The 21,733-nt window shown below is 41.4% G+C and overlaps 2 protein-coding genes across 7 annotated transcripts in view; one reads left to right on the top strand and one right to left on the bottom strand.

Annotated features, from left to right (window-relative positions):
• The window catches only part of LOC132779049 (tubulin delta chain-like), a 40,918-nt gene extending 34,130 nt beyond the window's left edge, over positions 1-6,788 (bottom strand). The window contains exons 1-3 of one of the 3 annotated variants that reach the window (XM_067470410.1): positions 6,651-6,765; positions 5,186-5,293; positions 1,488-2,234 (exon numbers count right to left, since the gene is read on the bottom strand). In XM_067470410.1, coding sequence (XP_067326511.1) covers positions 1,488-2,222 — 735 coding nt within the window. In that variant the 5' untranslated portion in view covers positions 2,223-2,234; positions 5,186-5,293; positions 6,651-6,765. Of the gene's footprint in view, positions 1-1,487; positions 2,235-5,185; positions 5,294-6,650 lie in introns of all 3 variants that reach the window. The other 2 variants (XM_067470411.1, XM_067470412.1) reach the window with 2 other exon arrangements.
• A 175-nt stretch (positions 6,789-6,963) lies between these two features.
• Positions 6,964-21,733, top strand: part of SETD2 (SET domain containing 2, histone lysine methyltransferase) — a 93,387-nt gene continuing 78,617 nt past the window's right edge. For 3 of the 4 annotated variants that reach the window (XR_010910207.1, XM_060782704.2, XM_060782703.2), the window contains exons 1-2: positions 6,964-9,259; positions 18,647-18,793. Coding sequence is in view for 3 of the 4 variants with exons in the window: in XM_060782704.2 (XP_060638687.2) it covers positions 9,204-9,259; positions 18,647-18,793 (203 nt within the window). In the remaining variant the exon portion in view is untranslated. The remainder of the gene's footprint in view (positions 9,260-18,646; positions 18,794-21,733) is intronic. The other variant, XM_060782705.2, reaches the window with a different exon arrangement.

Here is a 21,733-nt window from a genome sequence, read left to right as displayed (position 1 = left end):
GTATCTCACCTTATGAACCATCTAGGACAGGGGTCCTCAAACTAAGGCCCGGGGGCTGGATGCGGCCCTCCAAGGTCATTTACCCGGCCCTCGCTCAGGGTCAACCTAAGCCTGAAATGACTTGAAAGCACACAACAACAACAACAATCCTATCTCATCAGCCAAAAGCAGCCCCACACTTCCCACTGAAATACTAATAAGTTTATATTTGTTAACATTGTTCCTCATTTTAATTATTGTATATTTTAAGATTTTTTTGTACTACAAATAAGATATGTGCAGTGTGCATAAGAATTCATTCATGTTTTTTGCAAATTATAATCCGGCCCACCAACAGTTTAAGGGACTGTGACCTGGCCCTCTGTTTACAAAGTTTGTGGACACATAAACCACTTGGGAACTGTGACGATGTGTAATTTTTATTCTTATGGTTATGTGTTGTTTAAACAGTAGTTAATAAATGGTAAGTATGTAGGATCATATTTTGTTAGAGATGGTGGCTGGTTTGCCTTGAGCTGAGTTGCCATAGCAACAGGGGCGGAGCCAACTGTCACTTCATGGGGCAGCTGTTTGAAATAGGCAGTCTGTTACCCGGTGAGCTACAGAGAAGACTGATTTCTCTAGTGGGGGAATCAGGGAAGAGTCTGTGACAATTAGAGTTGCAGAAAGGACTGATTTCTCTAGTGGGAGAAACGGGGAACTAGTCTGTGACCAGTAGAGTTACAGGGAAGACTGAAATCTCTAGATGGGGATTCAGCGAACTAGTCTACCATTAGAGTTGCAGGAAGGACTGATTTCTCTAGTGGGAGAATCAGGGAAGAGTCTGTAAGCCGGTGAGCTACAGAGAACACTGAAATCTCTGGGTAGGAGATTCAGGGAACTAATTTGTGACTAAAGAGTTACAAGAGAGGTAGTTGATCCTGTGGTGTGTGGAAGACCAGCAGGAATTCTATAGTTAGAGAACTATAGGAAAGACTGGTTCTTTAATATTAAGAGCCAATATAGATCAGATAAGTCAGGTGGCTTATTTGTAGTAAAAGAACGCTAGTTGAAGAAAGATATATCTACTCAAAGAAATCTCTTAAAGTCTGTACCTAAAGTTACTCATGAAACCTTACTATTGTAACCAACTAAGATTTGTGCCTCTTGTGAAGAAACAATTGAATATGTTATACTCCTGTTAATTAAATTTGTTACTGATTTCCTCAAGTCTTGCCTGATACAGTTTCTCCTAAGTCAAACAGCCTGCATAAGAAGTAAAACCAAACCAGGGACAGTAAATGCTACGCTATCAAATGAATAAATACTTCTGCAAATAATCGTCCCTTTATAAACCACCTCCTAAGCTGATATTGATTACAGGACTTCCAGTAGGTGGCAGTAATTTTATGCTCCTTTACAGGAACCTATATGAACCTATATGACTTTTCATTCTTTGAGTGCTAGGTCCTTTCAAGATGAGCACTGAGAGATTTGAAATAGCTCACCTCCTCCGTTTCTGGCTCCTCCGCATCGATTTCCTGCTTAACTTCCACAAGCTGTTGCTCCTGAAACTCCTCCACTTCCTCCTTTATCGGTTCCTCATTGTGCTGCTCGACGAGGCCGTTGGTGTCTCCTTCGTCCACTTCCGAGGACTTTCCATTGGACACTATCTCCTCCATTGCCAACTCTTCAGGTTTGAAACCTTCGAAGCTCCTTTCGTCGGACACAACCTCAGGCCACAGCTTCTTCCATGCAAAGTTTAAGTTCCTCCTTGCCACACCCTGCCAGGCCACGTCAGAGAAAATGCCGGTCCTCTTTTTAAAATTATCAAACCATCCCCGACTGGCTTTGAACGACTCTTCCGGCGCCTCACCCGTTGAGGTTCGTGGCGTCCGGCGCACCAAATCCCCGTAAAGGGCTCGTGCCTTCTCGCAGATGATGCTCTCCGTGACGAAATCTCCCGCGAGCCGCTTCTCCGTCAACCACACCAACAGCAACTTCTCCATCTCTTCGTGGGCAGAGGTCCGGAGCTTTGAAATGATCTTAATGCCCTTGGCAGGCGCCACAGCCTTGATCGACTCCTTCTGCTTCAAAATCGAACATATCGTCGAAGTATTACGATCGTACTGCCTTGCTAAGTCGGCAACACGCACGCCTTGCTCGTGCTTCTCGATGATTTCGTGCTTTGTATCCAAGCACATCATCCGTTTCTTCTTTGTAAAAACTTTCTTAGGACCCATGGTTAGCCACACCTTTAATTAAGAGATTCAGAACATAGATATTAAGATTTTGGTCAATACCCTTAGATTATATTCCTAGGGAGTTCCTGCAAAAATTATAGTCCTACCACCATTTTAACCACTACAGCATTGTTTCTCAACCTTGGGGGTCAGGACCCCTGTGGGGGTCGTGAGGGGATGTCCGAGGGGTCGCCACAGACCATCAGAAATCACAGTATGTTCTGTTGGTCATGGGGGTTCTGTGTGGGAAGTTTGGCCCAATTCTATCATTGGTGGGGTTCAGAATGCTCTTTGATTGTAGGTGAGCTATAAATCCCAGCAACTACAACTCCCAAATGTCAAGGTCTATTTCCCCCCAAACTCCACCACTGTTTACATTTGGGCATATGGAGTATTGGTGTGAAGTTTGGTCCATATCCATCATTGTTTGAGTCCACAGTGCTCTCTGGATGTAGGTGAACTACAACTCCCAAACTCAAGGTCAATGCCCACCAAACCCATAAGGTGAGATACGTTTGGATAGGTAAGCCGGATTTTCTATAGGTCATGGGAGTTCTGTGTGCCAAATTTGGTTCAATTCTATTGTTGATGGAGTTCAGAATGCTCTTTCATTGTAGGTGAACTATAAATCCCAGCAACTACAACTCCCAAATGACAAAATCATAATTTTTTGAGTGATGGTCACTCCTTGTGTTGTGAGACTTTTGTTGCCAAATTTGGTGTGATTTCGTTCATTGGTTCTTTTGTTTTTAAGGCACTCATTATGCACAAAGCATTTATATATATATATAGATTATATAATTTATGTCGCCATAAAACCTTCCAGCAGCGTGCGTAAGAATGAGAAAGTACTCCATCAAAGGACCCAATGTCACAAGTGGACAGTGAAGCAGCAGCTCCTCCTGTGGCCAGAATCAAGCATACCCTCATGAAGCCAGAAAAGCTGGAATGTTAAATTGCCTCTCTGTCTGCCTATATCTGTTGTATGTCTAATTGGCATTGAATGTTTGCCATGTTTATGCGCACTGTAATCCGCCCTGAGTCCACTGCGAGTTGAGAAGGGCGGAATATAAATACTGTAAACAAATAAATAAGTATTTCCAGTTTCTGATTTGATCAGTAATGGCACTTGTCTTACTTTTTCTCACTCCTCGCCTTCTGCAATGATAGAAATCCAGGGACTGAAGTACAATTTCACTTGCATTGCAGATGTTGTGGTTCAACAGGCTCCTGAGCAGCCTGATGGGTTTCAGTTTTCTCAGCCACAGTGTTCTCAGCCTGCAGTAGAGTTGGAGAAGCAGTTCTCACAGGACAGGAACGCAGATGATAAGGATGAAGCCCAGGTGCTGCTTCAAAGGGATAACAGAACTGTGAGAAGGAGCTTGCGGATCGCTGCCAAGTTAGGTCAGCGACGAATCAAGGGAGCAGTGGGAAAGTAGATTGTTTTGATGTGTAAAAGTATTTAGGGCTTTCACTGGCGATTCACAGCTGTCAGTTTCAACGTGGCTTTCTGCTAGCAGTTTCATGATCCTGCATTGGGAGACAGGAGGCTTGGAGCCTGGGTTTCTTCGTGCTGCTTTTGGGCTAAGTTGCTTGGCACAGGGTTTGTGCTTCCTGCTTCATGACTCTTGTTTATCTTGATTTTCTCTTAAAGATTTCTGGAACTGTACCGTGCATTTTACCTGAACTTTGGAACTGTTGGGGTTCAGCCTGAGTTTGAACCTGATTCTCTGTTTGTACCTCCTGATGCTAATGAAAATATATTTACTGATGCTGATGAAAATGTACTTCCTGATGTCAGTGATCTTGAAATTAGTGACAATGCTCCTGAAATTAGTGAGGAAGAAACTTCTGCAGATTTGGAAAATGAAAGTACCAGTGTTCATGAGAATGTTTCAGAGGGAAGCCATGACCTTTCACTCCCTTCTGCACCTGGGATCCCTAATGAGAATAGAAGGGGGCAGATCTGGCAAGACAGGAGTGAATCACTCAGCTTGCGAAGGTCGTCGAGATTAAAATAAAAACAAACAAGGGCTTCAAAGCAGGGAGGCGTATCACGGAACCAATTCTTTGGCTTTAAGTGCCTTTAGCTGGGCTGACTTTCTCAGTTCAGGCATCGTTTCAGATTGATGAGTACCTTGGCAATTCTCCCGGTTCCCTTGGCCATTGTATTGAGAAATTTCTAGGACACCAAGTACGGTTAGTGGATTGCTAACAGGTTCCAATGTTTCACAGTGTGGCTTTGGGTTTTGATCTTGTTCATGGACATTCATGTTTGCTGATTTTACTGTGGCTTTTGACTTTGCATTTTCCCTTTATTTTGTAACCAATTCTCTTCAATAAAAAAGGATTGTTTTTTCACAGTCAAGTGTGGTGGATGGTTATCTTAGGGCCTTGTTTCCTGCTCTGGGTTGCAACAGGAACTTTGTATTGACTCAACCTTTGCCTTCTTTTGGAAACCTTACAATAAACTATAATTCTTACAGCCGTGGTCTGGTGGTGTTTGAGAGCAAGGTGAAGCTTAATCTGAGGCGCAACAGCAGAATGCCTTTGTTTTGCCCTATACCTCAGGTAAGGGGAAGATGACTCCAGGTGACTCATATATATAAATGTTTGCTCATTTAATTCATTTTTATCTCACTTTTCTCCTTGCAGAGGTCCCAAGGGAGCACACCCTCAATTCAAATGGGGTTTTGAGAGGGTTTCCCTCATGTGTGGGTTTAACATGTCAGGCATTGTTGGTTCCACAATAAAGGGAAAGTCAGCAGTGAGGACTGAAGGAAAATGTCCTTTGCAGCAGCACGTTACTTTTCTTTTCTATCTTTAATTGTGGCTTTCCTCCAAATAAAAAGGGAATGGGTGTGTGTGTGTGTGTATGCATGTGCCTTTTTATGTATTAAATGTTCCAGATATTGGTTTGGCACAGAAGGAAAACATTAGGAATGGCAACTGGACTGCCGTACCTTTACTTCCTCCTCACCTTCTGCAATTGTAGGAATTTGGGGACCCTTGGGGAATGGGAAGATGTCTCCAGGCAAGTCACAGGCCCATGTTAGTTCAACGGCGGAAATCTGTGGACCGAAGAAGAAAAAAAGTCATTTGCAGCAGCAGATTAATTTCTTAATGCACAAGACCCAAGGGAGCTATCCTCCAGTTAAAATAGGAATTTGGGGGGTCCTCTTTGTGTACGGGGGTCGATATTGGATTGACCTTGCCAGGCTGCCTTGCATTTACTTAGTCCTCTCCTTCTGCAATAAATCTCCCCAGTTTCCCCCCTTGCAGAAGATCTCCTCAGTTTTCCACCTTGCAACAGATCTCCCCAGTTTCCCCATGAACTAGATCTCCCCAGTTTCCCCTTGTAACAGATCTCCCCAGTTTCATCTTGCAATAGATCTCCCCAGTTCCCCTCCTTGCAGCAGATCTCCTCAGTTTCGCCCCTTGCAATAGATATCCCCAGTTTTCCCCCTTGCAATACATCTTCCCAGTTACCCCTTGCAATAGATTCCCCAGTTTCCCCCCTTGAAGAAGATCTCCCCAGTTTTCCCCCTTGCAATAGATCTCCCCAGGTTTTTTTTACCTTGGACTAGATCTCCTCAGTTTCCCCCCTGGCAATAGATCTCCCCTTGGACTAGATCTCCCTAGTTTCCCCTTGCAATAAATCTCCCCAGTTTCCCCTCTTGCAATAGATCTCCCCATTTTCCCCCCGTGGACTAGATTCCTCCGCTTGCAATAGATCTCCTCTTGGACTAGATCTCCTTGGTTTTTCCCCTTGCAATAAATCTCCCCAGTTTTTCCCCTTGCAACAGATCTCCCCAGTTTTCCCCCTTGGAATAGATCTCCTCAGTTTCCCCCCTTTCAATAGATCTCCCCTTGGACTAGATCTCTCCAGTTTTCCTCCTTGGACTAGATCTCTCCAGTTTTCCCCCTTGGACTAGATCTCCCCAGTTTTCCCCCTTGCAATAGACCTCCCCAGTATTCCCCCTTGGACTAGATCTCCTCAGAATTCCCCCTTGCAATAGATCTCCCCTTGGACTAGATCTCCTCAGTTTTCCCCCTTGCAATAGATCTCCCCTTGGACGAGATCTTCCCAGTTTCCCTCCTTGCAATAGACCTCCCCTTCCAGATGTCCCCAGTTTCCCCCTTGGACTAGATCTCATCAGTTTCCTCCCTTGCAGTAGATTTCCCCAGTTTCCCCTTGCAACTAGATCTGGGGGGGGAGGGGGAGGCTTTCCTGAATTGATATGGGGATTTAGAGCAAGCCTGGCTGTTAGGAATGGTGGGAGTTGCAGTCCAAAACTCCTGGAGGGCCCAACTTGGCCCCTGCCTCATTGAGAGCCTCCTCTTTGTGTGCCTGGGCTTCTAATAGGGGTTGCTTTTGCAATGGAGGCAGCAGCACACACCTCCAGCTGCAAAGCTTGCAAAGCTTACCTGGAACTGCCAGGCTGGGTTCCTTTTGCAAACCAGGCGGCCGTTGCAAAGAGAATGCAAGAAGCAGAGCAGGCGTTCCTTTGGCCAGCAAAGAGCTTCAGTGGGAGGCGTCTAAAAGCCTTCCTTCCTTCCTTCTCTCCCTCCTTTCTTTTGCTGGGAGGAAGTCGACGAATTACCGCTTCCGTTGGTACGTTTCAGGACATCAAGAAGAGGAGGAAGAGGAGGAGAGAGAGAGAGAGAAAAAAAAAGAGGGAGCGAGGAAGAAGGAGAAGAAGGAGGAGAGAAAGAGGCGTCTCTTCCTGGGAGGCATTGCTTGTTCCTAAGGGCAAAAACACAATCCTTTACTACTACTACTATCATCCTAAATTCAATTGCAATTGGGAGGAAACCTCCCTGCTTTGCACACCAACGCCATTTGGAAAAAGAAGGATTGCAAAAAAGAGAGATCTCTCCCAATTTTGGATTTCCTGCATCCAGGTAAAGCAAGCCAAGCAAAAAAAAAAGAGAGAAGGATTTTGAGGATTTGCATTTGAGGATTTACCAATTTTTTTGTTTGTTTGGTTTTTATTTTTTTTGTGTGGCTGGTGCTCCATATTATTATTATTATTGTTTCTGGATTTTTCTATTTGCAAGGCCTAAGTGTTTATTTTTTTTCTCCCCATTTGCTGTTGCTAGGATGGGTTAAATTGCAAAAAAAGGAAGAAGGAAGACCTTGCAAAACGTGGTTTGTTTCTCTTTTTATTATTGCAATTATTTGGATTTTTTGGGGGAGAGAAGAAAGGGCTTTTGGACCTTGATGTGCCCCAGAAAATAAGCAAAAAAGGAGGATATTTACCCTTTATATTCTTCCCATTTGCTGTTGCTGGCGTGGATTAATTGCAAAAAAAGGAAGAAGGAAGATCTTGCAAAACGTGGTTTATTATTATTAATGTTTGGAATTTTTTTTTGGAGAGAAGAAAGGGCTTTTGGACTTTGACGTACCCTAGAAAATAAGCAAAAAAGGAGGATATTTACCATTTATTTTCTTCCCATTTGCTGTTGCGGATTAATTGCAAAAAAGGAACAAGAAGACCTTGCAAAACGTGGTTTATTATTATTAATGTTTGGAATTTTTGGGGAGAGAAGAAAGGGCTTTTGGACCTTGATGTGCCCCAGAAAATAAGCAAAAAAGGAGGATATTTACCCTTTATTTTCTCCCCTTTTGCTGTTGCTGGAGTGGAGTAATTGCAAAAAAAGGAAGAAGGAAGATCTTGCAAAACGTGGTTTATTATTATTAATGTTTGGAATTTTTTGGGACAGAAGAAAGGGCTTTTGGACCTTAACGTACCACAGAAAATAAGCAAAAAAGGAGGATATTTATCCTTTATTTTCTTCCCATTTGCTGTTGCTGGAGAGGATTTCATTTCCGTTGCAAAAAAAGAAGACCTTGCAAAACGTGGTTTGTTTCTCTTTTTATTATTGCTATTTTTTGGAAATTTTGGGGGAGAGAAGGAAGGGCTTTTGGACATTAATGTGCCCCAGAAAATAAGCAAAAAAGGAGGATATATACCCTTTATTTTCTGTCCATTCACTGTTGCTGGAGTGGATTGATTGCAAAAAAAGGAAGAAGGAAGACCTTGCAAAACGTGGTTTGTTTCTCTTTTTATTATTGCTATTATTTGGAATTTTTTGGGGAGAGAAGAAAGGGCTTTTTGGACCTTAATGTACCCTAGAAAATAAGCAAAAAAGGAGGATATTTACCATTTATTTTCTTCCCATTCACTGTTGCTGGAGTGGATTGATTGCAAAAAAAGGAAGAAGGAAGACCTTGCAAAACGTGGTTTGTTTCTCTTTTTATTATTGCTCTTATTCGGAATTTTTGGGGAGAGAAGAAAGGGCTTTTTGGACCTTAATGTACCCTAGAAAATAAGCAAAAAAGGAGGATATTTACCATTTATTTTCTTCCCATTTGCTGTTGCTGGAGTGGATTAATTGCAAAAAAAGGAAGAAGGAAGACCTTGCAAAACGTGGTTTGTTTCTCTTTTTATTATTGCTTTTATTCGGATTTTTTGGGGAGAGAATAAAGGGCTTTTTGGACCTGAACGTGCCCTGGAAAATAAGCAAAAAAAGGATATTTACCCTCTTAAAAAAGAAGCAAATATCTGAATGGTTTCCTGTTTGCTTTTGAGGCCCAGGACGGAGAAAAGACAGCATGGCGTGACCAGCATGGCTTGCAGTTTGTAATTTTATTATTTCGAGATTGGATTATTATTATTATTATTTCTCTTCCGAAGCAACGAACAACCGGACCTCGTCGTTTGCAAATTGATCTTCCTTGTGGCTTCCAGACCAGGATGTGAACCAGGTGCATGGAGTAAAAACAAACCTAAAAGAAGGAGCAAAGGTGCTACTGTTTTGGGGATTTCTCATTTATTTCTTCCAGTTCTCTCGCCATTCCTTTTCTTGGGGTCGAACCCCGAGAACCCCTCAACCCTTTGGATAAAGAAAAGGAAGACGGTTCGCTTTCTCTATGCGGGGAGGAAGCTACGCTGATCCTTTCTGGGGCGGCTTCTGATGAAGAAGAGGCCGAAAATGGGGGATTTCTACGACCCCGAACATCCCACCCTCGAGTAAGTATTGCACAGGCACATACAACAGCTTCCCTGCGCATTTGGGGACCCCCCATAGGCTCCCCATGCAAATCCAGGGCTTCTTTATTGCGTCAGACACCGAACGCACCATCCACAATCCACCTGTGGGGCCCCATGGACACCCCATAGAACTCAAGGACTGATTTAGGGCTTCTTGTATCATGTATCTGCCTGAATTCTCCCACATTCTTCCCATGCGCTTCCAGGGATGATTTGGGGGCTTTTTGCCTGCATCAGATGCAGAGTACCCCGTATTAAATCCCATCTGCAGGCCCCACAGACTCTCCATGCAAATCAATACCTGCTTTTTAGGGTTTTCGACCTACACCAAATCAAATACCCCACAAGTTTCCCATGCAACTTGAGTATCCCATATTAAACCCATCTGCAGAAGATAATTGATACACTGCTATAGGTTTACAAAAACCTCATACTTTACTTTAGGTTTACATACACTTCGTACTTTGCTATAGGTTTACATATACCATATACTTTGCTATGGGTTTACATACACCATATACTTTGCTATGGGTTTACATACACCATATACTTTGCTATAGGTTTACATACACCTTATATTTTGCTGTAGGTTTACATATACCTTACACTTTGCTATAAGTTTACATACACCTTATACTTTGCTTTAGGTTTACATATGCCTTATACTTTGCTATAGGTTTACAAGCACCTTATGATTTGCTATAGGTTTACATACACCTCATACTTTGCTTTAGGTTTACATACACCTTATACTTTTCCTTACATTTACATATACTTTATACTTTGCTATAAGTTTACATACACCTTACACTTTGCTATAGGTTTACAGACACCTTATGCTTTGCTATAGGTTTACATACACCTCATACTTTGCTGTAAGTTAACATATACCTTATACATTACTATAAGTTTGCATACACCTTATACTTTGCTTTAGGTTTACATACACTTTATACTTTGCTATAGGTTTACATACACCTTACACTTTGCTATAGGTTTGCAGACACCTTATGCTTTGCTATAGGTTTACATACACCTTTTGCTTTGCTATAGGGTTACATACACCTTAAACTTTGCTATAAGTTTATATACCTCTTATACTTTGCTATAGGTTTACATGCACCATATATTTTGCTTTAGGTTTACATACACCTCATGGTTTGCTACAAGTTTACATACACTGAGGTCTGGCCCCCACCCCTACAAAAGAGAGGTTGTGCAAACCCCATTTTAGGCAAAGATATAAATAAAACCGTGATTTGCCCCCTCATGAAAGAATTCTGATTCTGAATGCAGGCCAGAGAAAATTATAGTTAATGAGGAAAGCCTGTTAACGAGGAAAGCCAGGCCCCATTATAAGGAAAGACCCTCTTAATGGGCTCCTTCTGAGGTTTCCCCTGATAATGAGGTGGTTCTTCTTCTTGAGAGGCCTTCTTAGGAGACTTCCCTCTGCAATGGGGGGGGGGGGGTCTCCATCTTGAAGGGCTTCCCCTTAGAAAGGGGGCTGCCTTTTGTGAGGCCTCTCCTTGTAATGGGTGACCCCCTTGTAATGAGGAGCTCCTAATTTTTTTGGAATCGTTTTCACATAATGGGGGGCTCTCTCTTGAGGGTCTCCCATACAATTCCCTTGCAACAAGGGGCCTCTTTAACAAGGCTTCCCCACATAATGAGCTCTCTCTTGAGGGCCTCCCATATAATTCCCTTGTAATGAGGGTCCCCCATATAATGGGGGGCTCTCTCTTGAGGTTCTCCCATATATTTCCCTCGTAATGACCCCTTTAAGAAAACCTTCCCACATAATGGGGGGCTCTCTCTTGAGGGTCTGCCATATAATTCCCTTGTAATGGGGGTCCCCCTTAAGGAGGCATTTCCACTTAATGGGGGGCTCTCTCTTGAGGGTCTCCCACATAATTCCCTTGTAACAAGGGGCCTCTTGAAGAAAGCCTTCCCACATAATGGGGGACTCTCTCTTGAGGGTCTCCCACATAATTCCCTTGTAATGGGGGTTCCCCTTAAGGAGGCATTTCCACATAATGGGGGGCTCTCTCTTGAGGGTCTCCCATATAATTATCTTATAATAAGGGGCCTCTTTAAGAAAGCCTTCCCACATAATGGGGGGGGGGGGGCTCTCTCTTGAGGGTCTCCAATATAATTCCCTTATAATGGGGTCCCCCTTTAGGAGGCCTTTCCATATAATGGGGGGCCATATAATTCCCTTGTAATAGAAGCCTCCCTTAAGGAGTCATTTCCACATAATGGGGGTCTCTCTCTTGGGGGTCTCCATATACTTCCCTTGTAATAAGGGCCCCTCTTGAGAGAGAAGGTTTTCCCATATTAGGGGGGGCTCCCTCTTGATGGCCCCTCATATAATTCCCATGTAATAAGGGGCCTCTTTAAGAAAGCCTTCCCACAAAATGGGGGGCTCTCTCTTGAGGGTCTGCCATATATTTCCATTGTAATTTGGGTCCCCCTTAAGGAGTCATTTCCAAATAATTGGGGGGTTCTCTCTTGAGGCTCTCCCATATATTTCCCTCGTAATGACATCGCTTAAGAAAACCTTCCCACATAATGGGGGGCTCTCTCTTGAGGGTCTCCCATGTAATTCCCTTGTAATAGGGTCCCCCTTTAGGAGGCCTTTCCATATAATGGGGGGCCATATAATTCCCTTGTAAAGGCCCCCATAAGGAGGCCTTTCCACAAAATGAGGGGGGGGCTCTCTCTTGAGGATCTCCCATATTATTCCCTTGTAATGGGGTCCCCTTTTAGGAGGCCTTCCCACATAATGGGGGGGGGCATATAATTCCCTTGTAATAGGAGTCCCCCTTAAGGAGGCCTTCCCATATAATGAGGGGCTCTCTCATGGGGGTCTCCCACATAATTCCCTTGTAATAAGGGCCCCTCTTAAGAAGGTCTTCCCTTATTAGAGGGGCTCTCTTTTGCCCCCCCCCCCATATAATTCCCTTGTAACAAGGGGCCCCTTTAACAAGGCTTCCCCACATAATGGGGGGTTCTCTCTTGAGGGTTTCCCATATAATTCCCTTGTAATGGGGGTCCCCCTTAACGAGGCATTTCCACATAATGGGGGACTCTCTCTTGAGGGTCTCCCATATAATTCCCTTGTAATAAGGGCCCGTCTTAAGAAGGTTTTCCCTTATTAGGGGGCTCTCTTTTGGGGTCCCCCATATAATTCCCTTGTAACAAGGGGCCCCTTTAACAAGGCTTCCCCACATAATGGGGGGCTCTCTCTTGAGGGTCTCCCATATAATTCCCTTGTAATTAGGGCCCCTCTTAAGAAGGTCTTCCCATATTAGGGGGGCTTTCTTTTGGGGTTCCCCATATAATTCCCTTGTAACAAGGGGACTCTTTAAGAAAGCCTTCCCACATAATGGGGGGCTCTCTTTTGAGGGTCTCCCATATAATTCCCTTGTATTGGGGGTCCCCCATAAGGAGGCCTTCCCACATAATGGGGGGCCATATAATTCCCTTGTAATGGGGGGTTCCCCTTAAGGAGTCATTTCCACATAATGGGGGGCTCTCTCTTGAGGGTCTCCCATATAATTCCCTTGTATTGGGGGTCCCCCATAAGGAGGCCTTCCCACATAATGGGGGGGGGGCATATAATTCCCTTGTAATGGGAGGGTCCCCCATAAGGAGGCCTTCCCACATAATGGGGGGCCATATAATTCCCTTGTAATGGGGGTTCCCCTTAAGGAGTCATTTCCACATAATGGGGGGCTCTCTCTTGAGGGTCTCCCATATAATTCCCTTGTAATGGGGGTCCCCCTTAACGAGGCATTCCCATACAATGGGGGGCTCTTTCTTGAGGGTCTCCCATATACTTCCCTTGTAATAAGGGTCTCTTTTAAGAAGGCTTTCCCATATTAGGGGGGCTCTCTCTTGGGGTCTCCCATATAATTCACTTGTAATAAGGAGTAATTCCCATATAAATAATCCTTCCCCCCTTTTTAGGATAATATCCCCCATTTCCCCCCCACAGAATGATCCTCTGCAGGCCATTTCTAAGACCCCCCCCCCAACTCCATTGGCCCTTCTTTTTCCGCTCTTGGGGCCTGGCGGGAGTGAGAAGCCCAGCTAGGCCGCACATCCCCAGCCTCGCTTGAGAGCCCTGCCTGCCTCGGGGGGACTCGGAGGCGGGGAGAGGGAAGGAGGAGTTTGCCGGCGAATAGCCAAACGCCTGGAGCTCAAAGGACACTTGTTTCTAGATGGGGATGACATGGTTGGTGTTTTGGGGGGGCTCCCATCATTAAAACTGGGGGAAAGTGTGAAATAAAGTCCCCCCAAAGCCTTTAAATGTCGCTCCCCCCCACCCCACCCTCAATCAAGATGATGGCAGGCTGTCTTTCTCCTGTCAGCCATTTATTTCTCCGGGCATCTCAGGCTTTTGCCTTTAACTCACAGTTTATTTATTTTTTTAGGGGGGAAATTAGTGTATTTGTCATTATTTGGACGTAATTAAATTCTATCGTTAGCAGCAATAATAATAATAATAATAATAATAATTTAATAAACAATACAAGCGAATACAATACAGGGAAATGGAGGGCATTATTTGTTTAATAATAATAATAATAATAATTTGAAATTGAATATAAGCCCCTTATCATTAAATAATTTAAATGTTTGCCCATGGTTCAATGAAAATGTTGCTTTTATTTGCAAATTAATGTAAAATACTGCTTCTAAAATTCCATGTTTTGACACTTGACTGAGATATCTCGTTAAGTAACAGTAATAATGATAATAATATTTATTTATATTAGTGTCGTATATTATTATATATTTATACATTATTATAATTATTATATTTATTTATATCCTGCTTTATCTCCCTCCTGCAGGAGACTAAAGCAGCGTAACATAAAAGCATCGGCATACAATTTAAAATATATTATTATATTATTATAAAATATATTATTATTATATTATAAGCAGCGTAACATAAAAGCATCGGCATACAATTTAAAATATATTATTATTATTATTTGTATTAGTGTCGTATATTATTATATATTTATACATTATTATAATTATTATATTTATTTATATCCTGCTTTATCTCCCTCCTGCAGGAGACTCAAAGCAGCGTAACATAAAAGCATCAGCATACAATTTAAAATATATTATTATTATTATTATTATTAATATTAGTGTTGTATATTATTATATATTTATACATTATTATAATTATTATATTTATTTATATCCTGCTTTATCTCCCTCCTGCAGGAAACTCAAAGCAGCGTAACATGAAAGCATCAGCATACAATTTAAAATATATTATTATTATTAATATTAGTGTCGTATATTATTATATATTTATACATTATTATAATTATTATATTTATTTATATCCTGCTTTATCTCCCTCCTGCAGGAGACTCAAAGCAACGTAACATAAAAGCATCAGCATACAATTTAAAATATATTATTATTATTATTATTATTATTTTTATTAGTGCCATACATTATTATATATTTATACATTATTATAATTATTATATTTATTTATATCCTGCTTTATCTCCGTCCTCCAGGAGACTCAAAGCAGCGTAACATAAAAGCATCAGCATACAATTTAAAATATATTATTATTATTATTATTATTTATATTAGTGTCGTACATTATTATATATTTATACAATATTATAATTATATTTATTTATACCCTGCTTTATCTCCCTCCTGCTGGAGACTCAAAGCAACATAACATAAAAGCATCAGCATACAATTTAAAATATATTATTATTATTATTATAAAATATATTATTATTATATTATAAGCAGCGTAACATAAAAGCATCAGCATACAATTTAAAATATTATTATTATTTGTATTAGTGTCGTATATTATTATATATTTATACATTATTATAATTATTATATTTATTTATATCCTGCTTTATCTCCCTCCTGCAGGAGACTCAAAGCAGCGTAACATGAAAGCATCAGCATACAATTTAAAATATTATTATTATTATTATTTATATTAGTGTCGTACATTATTATATATTTATACATTATTATAATTATTATATTTATTTATATACTGCTTTATCTCCCTCCTGCAGGAGACTCAAAGCAACGTAACATAAAAGCATCAGCATACAATTTAAAATATATTATTATTATTATTATTTATATTAGTGTCGTACATTATTATATATTTATACATTATTATAATTATTATATTTATTTATACTCTGCTTTATCTCCCTCCTGCAGAAGACTCAAAGCAATGTAACATAAAAGCATCAGCATACCATTTAAAATATATTATTATTATTATTTGTATTAGTGTCGTATATTATTATATATTTATACATTATTATAATTATTATATTTATTTATACTCTGCTTTATCTCCCTCCTGCAGAAGACTCAAAGCAATGTAACATAAAAGCATCAGCATACCATTTAAAATATATTATTATTATTATTTGTATTAGTGTCGTATATTATTATATATTTATACATTATTATAATTATTATATTTATTTATACTCTGCTTTATCTCCCTCCTGCAGAAGACTCAAAGCAATGTAACATAAAAGCATCAGCATACCATTTAAAATATATTATTATTATTATTTGTATTAGTGTCGTATATTATTATATATTTATACATTATTATAATTATTATATTTATTTATACTCTGCTTTATCTCCCTCCTGCAGAAGACTCAAAGCAATGTAACATAAAAGCATCAGCATACCATTTAAAATATATTATTATTATTATTTGTATTAGTGTCGTATATTATTATATATTTATACATTATTATAATTATTATATTTATTTATACTCTGCTTTATCTCCCTCCTGCAGAAGACTCAAAGCAATGTAACATAAAAGCATCAGCATACCATTTAAAATATATTATTATTATTATTTGTATTAGTGTCGTATATTATTATATATTTATACATTATTATAATTATTATATTTATTTATATCCTGCTTTATCTCCCTCCTGCAGGAGACTCAAAGCAATGTAACATAAAAGCATCAGCATACCATTTAAAATATATTATTATTATTATTTGTATTAGTGTCGTATATTATTATATATTTATACAATATTATAATTATTATATTTATTTATATGCTGCTTTATCTCCCTCCTGCAGGAGACTCAAAGCAGCGTAACATGAAAGCATCAGCATACCATTTAAAATATATTATTATTATTATTTATACCCTTTTTTATCTCCCTCCTGCAGGAGACTCATTCATTTGGAGTAGAAACCTAAAAATAAATAATAAGAATTATTATTTTGTATTTATACTCCGCTTTATCTCTCTCCAGGGAGACTGAAAGCAGCTTATAATTAAAAGTATTTGTTTATTTTATTTATTTCTGGCATTTGTACTCCGTCTCTTCTCTACCCCCGAAGGGGGACTCAGGACGGCTTACATTAGTAACGGTCCAAGACCACTACATCACAATTACAATAATATAACACAATCAAATACAAAACAATCATTAAAACCAATACGTATAGCATTAATTAAAACAATAAAACAAAGTTACAATGTCATCTGCTGCCACGCCATTCCAGTCAGTGTCCATTATGGTGCAAATTACGTCTGCTGCCCGAAGTCCTGGTCCCAAAACCACGATTTTAATTTTTTTCTGAAGGCCAGGAGGGATGGAGTCGATCTTATTTCATTTGGGAGTGCATTCCATAGGCGGGGGGCCACAGCCGAGGAGGCCCTGTCTCTCGTCCCCGCCAAACGCATTCAAAATATACAAATATGCAAACATTAAAACAGAATTAATCATAACAATATTAAAAATTCATAGTTAAAAAATCAAGGAGAAGACAAAGTATTGTCTTCTTGGTGTTACGAAATGCAAGACCCTGATAGAATGCACACAAAAGTGTGCCAGTGGACCTCACAAAATGTCATTATTTTGTAAAGCATTTCAGGGCTTCAATAGGGGAATTTTGCCGGGCGCCTTTCGTTCCCTTTATATGTGTTTTGCTTCAAAAGGTGTCCCTCCATTCAGGGTCCCTCAATTAAAAGGATTAATTGGCTGCATGGGTTAGCTGTTAGCTTTTGAAATAGATTCGTGCATTTTTTAACATTATTATAAATCGTTGTTATAGAAAAAATAATAATGCTGAGCTTTCCCCCACGTCTGATTTTGTAAATTTTGCATTGTTTTTATATATTTGGACATTCATTTGCTCTCTGGGCCTGCCACCGTTGCCCAGGTGTGCTCCAATTCAAGAGAACCCATTCTATTTTCAGTGCAAAATTGCAAGGTTCCCAATGGATAAAACAGATTTGTCACTAGGTCATGCAGCTGGTTGTGTGCGGTGAGTTAAAAAAAATTGCCTTTAGGTGAATAGGGAAAGGAGAAACTTTCCATGCAAGTTACTTATTTTAATAGCTGGACTTGTTCTGTTTGGAGAGTGACCATCACTCTTAAAAACACTGGAAAACGCAGCAGAAGAGACTTAAAAAGCTAAAAAATAAAAAATGCACTACAACACATGCACATAACCACATTGTTCCCCTGACGTTAAGTCCAGTCGTGTCCGACTTGGGGTGGGGGTTGGTGCTCATCTCCATTTCTAAGCCCAAGAGCCGGCATTGTCCATAGACACCTCCAAAGTCATGTGGCCGGCATGACTGCATGGCACACCATTTCCTTCCCCCAGAGAGGTACCTATTGATCTACTCACATTTGCATGTTTTCGAATTGCTAGGTTGGCAGAAGCTGGGGCTAACAGCGGGAGCTCACGCCACTCCCCGGATTCAAATCTGCGACCTTTCGGTTAGCAAGTTTAAACAGCTCAGTGGTTTAACCCACTGTGCCACCGGGGGCTTTGACATAACCACATGTGTATTTATGCATAACCACATAAATACACATATGCACACACACATATATATATACACACACAAAACACATATACACAGACTGGGCCACAGCAATGCGTGGTAAAACATCCGGGCAACGTTGTCTGGGCAACATCCTTGCAGCCAATTCTCTCACGCCAGAAGCGACTTGCAGTTTCTCAAGTCACTCCTGACATAAATATATATATATATATAATAAAATAAAAAGTATTATTAAGCGGCTAAGGGGGGAAAGGAGAGGGCCTGAGGCTGTTAGGAATTGTGGGAGTTGAAGTCCAAAACACCTGGAGGGCCCAGGTTTGCGCATGCCTGGATTAGATGCATGTTATGTCACCCTCGGAAGTGCCAGGCTGCTATTTGTGTTCCATTCGGAGAAGGTGGCGGAGTAAGTCGTGCACCCTCCTTGCTTCCCTTCTCTCGGCTGTACGTCTAACCCGCAACCGTTTGTCTTGAATGCTATTTTATTTTCATAGCACAACTTTAATGTCGAAGGACCCCAGTGGACATCATAACCCTAATACCTCCAGCATCCCCGAAATGCACTCACCTCTGAGGTGGAAAGGGGCAGACAACTGGTGTATCTTTCCCCAGAATATGGATGGGTCTGAAGAGGTAGAAAGGTAAAAAGATTGGACGAGGGCAAATAGGGTAAACCGTTGTTTTTGCAAAATAATGAAGCATGTTGACGTCGTCATCGGGCGCAGTGTTAACGTCTTATGTGCTCGCCAAACGGCGGAACACAAAACATTTTGTAAAATTTGAATTCAGCTTCTACTTTACTCACAAAAAGGCTTGCAAAAATGTTGTTCTTCTATGTCCGAGCAATGCCTTTTATGGGATGCACTTTCTCGACAGGTGGTGTAAATTGTTGGAGAAGACTTTTTCAGTTTTATGTATTGTCGAAGGCTTTCATGGCCGGAATCACATTTATTTGTCTTGTCAGGGCAACCAGTCAATTGTATTACATTTCTAACAGAACAAAACAAACAGACAAAACACAAAATTTGCAAGTTTGGTAGTTGATTAAATGTCCTTTGACCAGTATCTGGCCACTTGGAGTGCCTCTGGTGTTGCTGCAAGAAGGTCCTCCCTTGTGCATGTGGCAGGGCTCAAGTTGCATTGGTCAGTGGTTTGCTCTTCTCCACACTCACATGTCGTGGTTTTACTCTGCATCTCGTGGTGCCAGAGTGCAGTCTGTTCATCGCCTTCCAAGTCGCCCAGTCTTCTGTGTGCCCAGGGGGGAGTCTCTCATTTGGTATCAGCCATTGGTTGAGGTTCTGAGTTTGAGCCTGCCACTTTTGGACTCTCGCTTGCTGGGGTGTTCCAGCGAGTGTCTCTGTAGATCTTAGAAAACTATTTCTTGATTTAAGTTGTTGACGTGCTGGCTAATACCCAAACAGGGGATGAGCTGGAGATGTCTCTGCCTTGGTCCTTTCACTATTGGCTGCTACTTCCCGGCAGATGTCAGGTGGTGCAATACTGGCTAGACAGTGTAGTTTCTCCAGTGGTGTAGGGCGCAGACACCCCGTGATAATGCAGCATGTCTCATTAAGAGCCACATCTACTGTTTTAGTGTGGTGAGATGTGTTCCACACTGGGCATGCGTACTCAGCAGCAGAGTAGCATAGCGCAAGGGCAGATGTCTTCACTGTGTCTGGTTGTGATCCTCAGGTTGTGCCAGTCAGCTTTCATATAGCATTGTTACTAGCACCCACTTTTTACTTGATGTTCAGGCAGTGCTTCTTGTAAGTCAGAGCATGGTCCAGAGTGACTCCCAGGTATTTGGGTGTGCTGCAATGCTCCCGTGGGATTCCTTCCCAGGTGATCCTCAGAGCTCGGTATGTTTGTCTGTTCTTGAGATGAAAGGCACATGTCTGTGTTTTAGATGGATTAGGGATCAGCTGGTTTTCCTTGTAATAGACAGTAAGAGCACCTAGAACTTCGGAGAGCTTCTGTTCAACCATCTCAAAGCTCCCTGCTTGAGCAGTAATGGGAATCACTGGAATCACTGGGTTGCTGTGAGTTTTTTGGGTTGAACGGCCATGATGCAGAACCATTCTCTCCTGATGCTTCGCCTACATCTGTGGCAGGCATCCTCAGAGGTTGTGAGGTCTGTTGGAAACTAGGCAATTGGGGTTTGCATATCTGTGGAATAATGTCCAGGGTGGGAGAAAGAGCTCTTGTCTGTTGGAGGTAGGTGTGAATCTTTCATTTGGCCATCTTGATTAGCATTTGATGGCCTAGCAGGTTCAAGGTGTTGCTCTTTACTGCCTGGGGGAATACTTTGTTGGGGGGTGATTAGCTGGCCCTGACAGTGTCATGTCATGACAGTGTCAACAATGTCATGCGGCAGCAGGGCACTGTTTGGGATGGAGAGCAAGTAATAGCAGGGATTGGACAATGAAATGAAAATATTTGGAGAAGACATCAACTCAGTAAGAAAATAATAAGCAAAAGGTCCGGGGTGGGAGAACATTCATGTCCCCAAAGTTCTCGTTTGCAGATCAACTTCTTCTAGTTTATTTACAGACTCTATAGGTCAAGTCTAAATCAGAGTAAGGGTCTGAAGAGAGTCAGAATGCCTCTCCTGGGTCCCTAGGTCCAAGACTGGGGCATTTGGTGGACTACTTGCCTTAAAGCAGTGGTTCTCAACCTTCCTAATGCTGTGACCCCTTAGTACAGTTCCTCATGTTGTGGTGACCCCTAACCATAACATTATTTTCGTTGCTGTTTCATAACTTGCTGCTTCGTTGCTGCTTCGTTGCTGCTTCATAACTGTAATAGGGAGACACCCCAGTTATAGCTGCTAAAACAGTTTGAAAACATGCAAATGGGAATAGATCAATAGGCAGGAAGGTAAGGGCGCTCCGCGCAGTCATGCCGGCCACATGACCTAGAAGGTTGTTAGAGATTTCTCATCTTCAGAAGAGGAAGGAGAGCAGGGAAGTTTTCAGGAATTGGAGGGAGAAGAAGAATCGGATGATGAGGGTTTGAAAGTGCCCAGACTTCTAGAGAGACGAAAAGAAACAAGAGCACAGACGACGTTCAGCTAGGATAGCTGCTAAAAACGCTGAGCTAATCGGGAGACACCCCAGTTAAGAATCGTAATGTAAATATCTTATATTCAGGATGGATTTTCCTTCACTGGACCAAATTTGGCCCAAATACCCGATACACCCAAATTTGAATACTAGTGGGGCTGGGGGGGATTGATTTTGTCATTTGGGAGTTGTAGTTGCTGGGCTTTATAGTTCACCTACAATCAAAGAGTATTCTGAAGTTCACCAACGATGGAATTGAACCAAACTTGGCACACAGAACTCCCATAACCAAGAGGAAATACTGGGAGGGCCTGGTGGACATTGACCTTGAATTTTTGGAGTTGTAGTCCACCTACATCCAGAGAGCACTGTGGACTTAAACAATGATGGATCTGGACCAAACTTGGCACTAATACTCAATATGCCCAAATGTGGAGTTTGGGGAAAATAGACCTCAGCATTTGGGAGTTGTAGTTGCTGGGATTTATAGTCCACCCACAATGAAATAGCATTCTGAGC

This window comes from Anolis sagrei, chromosome 6, assembly GCF_037176765.1.
Source record: "Anolis sagrei isolate rAnoSag1 chromosome 6, rAnoSag1.mat, whole genome shotgun sequence".
NCBI classification, from domain to species: Eukaryota; Metazoa; Chordata; class Lepidosauria; order Squamata; family Dactyloidae; genus Anolis; species Anolis sagrei.
This window is presented reverse-complemented; position numbering and strand designations above follow the sequence as displayed.